The sequence below is a fragment of the Syngnathus floridae genome, chromosome 3 (genome assembly GCF_059516105.1).
Source record: "Syngnathus floridae isolate MCC-2025c chromosome 3, RoL_Sflo_1.0, whole genome shotgun sequence".
Taxonomy (NCBI): domain Eukaryota; kingdom Metazoa; phylum Chordata; class Actinopteri; order Syngnathiformes; family Syngnathidae; genus Syngnathus; species Syngnathus floridae.
In genome coordinates, this window is record NC_142415.1 from 14,796,057 (window position 1) to 14,801,901 (window position 5,845).

General features: G+C 41.1%; 1 protein-coding gene across 2 annotated transcripts; it reads right to left on the bottom strand.

Annotated features, from left to right (window-relative positions):
- Positions 1–42: 42 nt before the first annotated feature.
- On the bottom strand, positions 43–5,636 carry hnrnph3 (heterogeneous nuclear ribonucleoprotein H3 (2H9)). 2 transcript variants are annotated; one of them, XM_088370382.1, is made up of 11 exons: positions 5,513–5,636; positions 4,710–4,802; positions 4,198–4,353; positions 3,979–4,122; positions 2,946–3,084; positions 2,299–2,498; positions 1,768–1,866; positions 1,184–1,299; positions 975–1,110; positions 729–782; positions 43–657 (listed from the first exon to the last, which is right to left on the bottom strand). In XM_088370382.1, exons 1-11 carry the CDS (start codon positions 5,592–5,594, stop codon positions 590–592), a joined length of 1,287 nt encoding a protein of 428 aa, XP_088226508.1. In that variant the 5' UTR covers positions 5,595–5,636; the 3' UTR covers positions 43–589. The 2 variants fall into 2 exon arrangements, with proteins under 2 accessions (XP_088226508.1, XP_088226509.1); XM_088370383.1 differs by lacking the exon at positions 5,513–5,636 and adding an exon at positions 5,076–5,286.
- Positions 5,637–5,845: the final 209 nt, after the last annotated feature.

The window sequence follows — 5,845 nt, forward strand, 5'->3', positions numbered from 1 at the left end:
TTATTTTGTCACATCTTTTCTTCATATACGATGTACAGCAAATAAATGATAGGCCATTTAATACAAAAAATGTATTGGGCAAAATGTACAACAGCTATAAATGGGAGAATTCAGTTGTAATACATTTTCCACTCAAGATATTGAACCTTAAAACATTTCCCAGTTTGACAAAATTCTAACACACAGGCTCACATTTGCCAAATTTAAAAGCAAAATTAAACTGAAAATGTGTCTCCAAAGATGCCAAAAAAGAACTAACTTTTTCAGAGCTTTTCTAAATCAATTGCTTAAGAATGCTGGTACAAGTGTACTAGTATGATATTTGCCACAAGCTTCTTACACGTGGTACTAACTGGTCTTGGCAACTGAAACCACGATTGATTTTCACATAACACCAGACCATAATCCAGCTTCTACCACTTTCAGTCTTGTTAACAAAACTGAATAACTCCATGTAATTGCCTGTGCTGTATGCATTTTTAAATAAGTAAGAAAAAAAGAAGTGGTGAAAGACCAAAACTGTTGTCAAATCCGATAGGAGATAAATGTGACGATTGAGCAACATGAGAAAGGAAGTCAGGTTTTGACATCAGTATGCGCCTCGCAGCCCGCCGCTCCGCGAGCCACCTCCTGAGTTACTATAGTACCCACCACGACCTAAAAAGAGCAGGACAGCGTTAGGTGTTTATTTTTTATGGCAACTCAGCAGAGATTTGACAAACACGTACTCGTTTCGGCTCCGCTGGCTGTCGAGTTGAGAAAGAGCTCGATGTAGCGGTGCTCTGTGGAGAAAAACAATCCAAGATCCCTCAAGTGGAAATATTTTTTCCCTTGAAATATTGCAAGATCTTTTCACAAAAATAGACAATTTTAATTGCTATGGCATGTAGGAGGGTTATGTGTAATTGGCATTATGATTATGTGGGGAAAAAAAATTCTCTGCTGAAAAAAAGATAAGAGGAGACAGGGCATACGCATGTTGTGCTTGTCTTTGGACATGGCAGCCACAGCGTCCTCGTGGGAGCGGAACTCCACGTCAGCCTCCCCTGTCAGCTTGCCATTGTGAGTGACGTCGATATGGACTCTCAGCGGGTTCAAAGGTGAAAAGAACTGGAAAGGAAACACAAAATGTTAGACAACAGCAACATTGAGCCATTAAAGCGTTCGGGCGCCTTTTTCTCACTTTAGCGACGTCCATCTCGCTGGCGCGGAAAGGCAGACCCCTCATGTGGACAAAATGGCCACCGCCACTGCCGTGGTAACTTGAGCTTACTTCAGATTGACGACTGTAACTGTTGCCTAGTGACAAATACAAATCCATAATCAGACAATTATTTATTCTGGCTCTACTAATTATTATCAAGTAATGGGACACACCAACTAATTTTCTCTTCTCTCTCAAATGACCTTAAAATAGCAAACTTGTTCAATGATAAAAAAATGTCCATCTGAAAACGATTAAAATCCAATCCCATTTACATGAACTAATTGAATCCTTCCTAAGTTTGGGTTACTGGTTTTAAATTTTTAATAATGTATTTTGGTTTATCCACCAGATGGCACTGCCCCTTTTGCAATGCTACTTTTTCTCTACAAAAGTGCCTTGCAATTTAAAGTGTCTTCATCTGCAGCTTCATAAACCTTTACTCTTCACTCTGTCTAAATAACTAATTGAGTAAACAGGGTTAAAAATGCAAAGCATATTTTTCAAGGTGATTGTAAGCGCTCAAGTTAACAGTGATTGCGATCTTGGTCAGAAGGTGTTACCTCTTGCTCCTCGCTCATCTCTTCCGCGCTCATCATACATGCAGTTCCCAAAGCCGTAGTTGTTTAATCCATTGTAGCCATCAAAACTATGTCCGTAACCTAGGCACGTACAGCAATAACAATTAGAAAAACAGAAACAGTTACTTTTGTTTCACACACATAGGCCAAGTTTAGACAGCAAAAAAAGCTGAACTGTCTTAATGCAACATCCTCCAATGACCTCTCGAGTGGCCACTACCTAAATACAGTGTATTTGCATTTACCTACTTTTTAAAAACATTTACACACAATTTCTACCTATGTGTATGCATTTTATTAGAATCACTTTTTAAGCATATTGTTTTTAGTTCTCAATGATATTGAAGTGCAATTTTGATGTTCAAATCACGCACGTTACAATACTTCATAAGTATGGTAATATTACAGAGGAAAACCGGTCTTGTTTTTAACAAACACTTCCGAGTTGACTCTGTGACGTCTTTCACAAATCTTGTGCGACATCAGATCAGCGAGCATCTCAAACCTACTTACCTCCCCCATAGCCCCCTACGCCCCTCATGGAATCCATGAGAGAGTTGCTGCGACTTGGACCAGAGCTAAAGTATCCCCCCCGGGGGCCCTCCATCACCGGTCTGTCGTAGGGCCCCGGTCTCTGGCCCCCGATGACCCGCCGGGGTTCGTCCAGGTAGTCTCGGATCTCGACGCGACTGCTCTTAAAGATTTCTATGTACCTGCGAGGAGAGAGGCAGGCAGGCCGACCGCGGCGAGTGAGGCGGGTGTGGAAATGGCTTGTGTGGCCAGCAAACAGACAGAAAGATAAGACACAGTAAAGACAGATATGCCTAACAGTGTTCTACCTGGACAAAATGTCTTTAAATGCACTTGCTCTACCCCAGACTCGGCAAACTGCCTCTACAAGCCCGATGCCCCCCATTAAACTAAGACTACATGTAGGAAATAATACAGTTCATAAGAGCTGACACACATTACTTGTACAGAATGCATTGTATGAAAGCCCCACTTAAAAGTGTCATTATTCTAGCAGACCCGCCCCCCCTTATTTATTTATTGGCATTAAAAAGTAACAGAAGACATCCCCTAGTACAGTATAGTACAGTATGGACTAGAGTAGAAGAAGCCCAACCCAGTCCAGCCCGTCCCCTTGCCGTCCGTCCCACCTGTGCCCTATCCTTTCCTTGTGTTTCCCCCGAGCCTTTTCTGCTATCTCCTTTGAGGCAAACTGCACGAAGGCTTCCCCTGTGCTCCTCCCCTGGTAGTCCACTGGCAGAGTAATCCCATTCGGCACGATTCTCAACCCTTCAACCCAAGCACACAAATACATAAGTCGGTAGGCAGGTAGACAAAAACCCACTGGAGCTTTCAGCTGGAGGACAATTCATGAGGGCCACAAGCTAGAGAGCTTTAACAAGACTAAATTCAAACTAAGCATGATTGTGCTTGATGGAATAGGCCCAGAGGATAACAAGAACTGGCCTGGAGTCAGCAAACGAAAGTGAGAGGCTCAGTCAGTGCCACGCTTATAGTAATTACTGGTAAGGAAGTGAGAAGTAGACTTTTGTACATGAGGGACTTACTGTACTCGGAACACCTATGGTTCAGACTGGGCAAAGCTATGAAAATATTAAAATACATAGTTTCTTTCACATTTATTTTTCCAATTCAGGGATCCCTTTTTACTTCTCTCGATTCCAAATCAGCTTTAAATAAGTTACTTTGCAATTCTAACAATGCGAGCCACAAAAAGAAGCATATAAAAAAGGAGCTCACAAATGAATCAATCAAATCAATAAATTACTCAGCTCGACAGCATTTTTTGTTGATGTTGCATAAAACAATTTTGAGTACTTAAGCAACGTTCGTCACTTGTGAAGGGCAGTGGAGCTGACCCCAGGGCAGTGTCATGCATCACTCATTTCCCCTGACCCGAACAAACCCGGCCTATTCCATTGCTTAATCTGCTCAATATAGATCATAAACATGAAATCATTTGTCAACAACATATCATAACAAGGTAAACATACTACAAGAACAAACAGACATATGCAGACATGCAATGCAACCTATATTAAGTTTCTGAAAGATTCTGTTATCTTGAGGTACTTCATATTACATACAGGAAATCAAATTGAGCAATAGATAAAACGTTTGTGAAGCATAGTAAGCTAATGGGAGTGTATTATGTGGACCTACCTGAAAAGAACTGAACGATTTCCTCCTTGCTGCAGCCAAAGGGCAGGCCTCGGAGTCTCAGCATGCAGCCACTGGAGCTGTCGTAGTCAGCCGGGCCGCTACGCTTCAGCACCCAGTCCATTTCGCTTCGGTTTGACTTGAACACTGTTGCGTATATTACACACCATACACGATTAGCAGTTCAATAGAGTTTGTTTGTAAATTCAAACTATCCCTTACCTTCAATGTATCGGTGTCCCATGTATTTGCGATCTTTACAAAGAGCATTCTTGAAATCGTCTGATGTTTTCAGCTCAATAAAGGCTTCCCCACTGGGGCGGCCTTCTTTTGAGTAGGTAAAACACACTCCGTTGACTTTGCCTACAATGTCACAGTCTGAACACAAGACATTTATTTACATTAACTTTGAAAATAAAAAAAAGAAGAGGCCCAGACAGGTTCTGAGCTAAAGACAAACACATTCAACCATTTATAGCTATTTAGCTGCAAACAATTAAATAATCATTACATTAGAAGCCACATTGGTTTGTAATGTAAACAAGTTGTTATACAAGCAGATAATAGAAATTGCATCATACTGTGCAGTCTGAATGTCGATGGCATAACATTTCTAGAACTGGAACAAATCCACAGTACCCAAGGGTAACCTCTGTTGTGAATCACTGCTATTTAAATACAATTTGAACTTGATTTACATTAAATTCTGTGAAGACTTGTCTGCTCGGTCTCACCTGAGAAGAAACTGGCCACTTCCATCTGGGTGCAGGTCCAAGGAAGGCCTCTGATTCTAACTACGTAACCTTCTTCGTTCGAAGACATCCTCACTGGCACACAAGAAGCACAAAAGTAACAAATAAATTCAACAAGCCTTACTAAGCATATTTTTCAAAAATATAAATATATGTATCATTAACAGTAGCGACTGATAGTCTTCTTGGCACCACAAGTCACATTCAAGTTCGTTGAAAACAATTTGGAATACTGATGTATAAACTGCACAATTTCTAATGATGGGCAACAGTAATCATTCTAAATCTCTACTAATTGTTTGACACATAGGTGTACAATTGTTGGTGGTTATGACGGAGGTTGGTTACCTTTCATTTGCATATAATCCCGCTTTGTAACAAGGTTGGCAGTTTCCAACAAACCCAAAATGTTCCTATGGAAACTTGAACAACAAGCAAACCAACCGCCTAAACTTTACAGTAGAGTTATATATCTGTGTATGGCTGACGTTGCGAAGAACGCCTCTCCAAGCGCATCAAGAGAAACGTCACTACAGTTGATGACTGTTCTCTGATAACTATACGACGACATTTGTTGTCAGCTCGCTAGGCTAGCGCTTATCTGATGAATGTGAGCTAGTGAAGAGTAGCAATTAGCTTCGGCTAACAGCGGTCAAATGTACAACGCGCGCAAGCACAATTCAAGCCCATCAATGCATTGTCATTTTATATCAAGAATTTGGCACTGATGACGAATGCAGCCCAAGTACCCCATTATATATTTAAAAAAGGCAAAATTGTCTCACAATATCGTTTTGTGGCACCGGTATCTTCTGTCTTGTACCAGCAAGCCTCAGGTGACACTTCCTGATATCCCTCTACCGCCATACTCTCGCGAGACCGGCATTTGACTACACTACTAGTTCACTATTCCGCTGTGTTCTCGCGTTACTTTGACACAACGAAAGGACTTAAATAAAAATAAAAACGATTTTTTTCCTTATATTTTAGATTAGGTTATTGCTTATTAGGCCTAAGATCCCGCGACATGACAGGCAGAACATGCTTTTTCACTTTAAGGCACGAGAAACAATAAACCTGTGTACCACCTGTTTCCTTCCAGTCATGCAGCAGAAAAG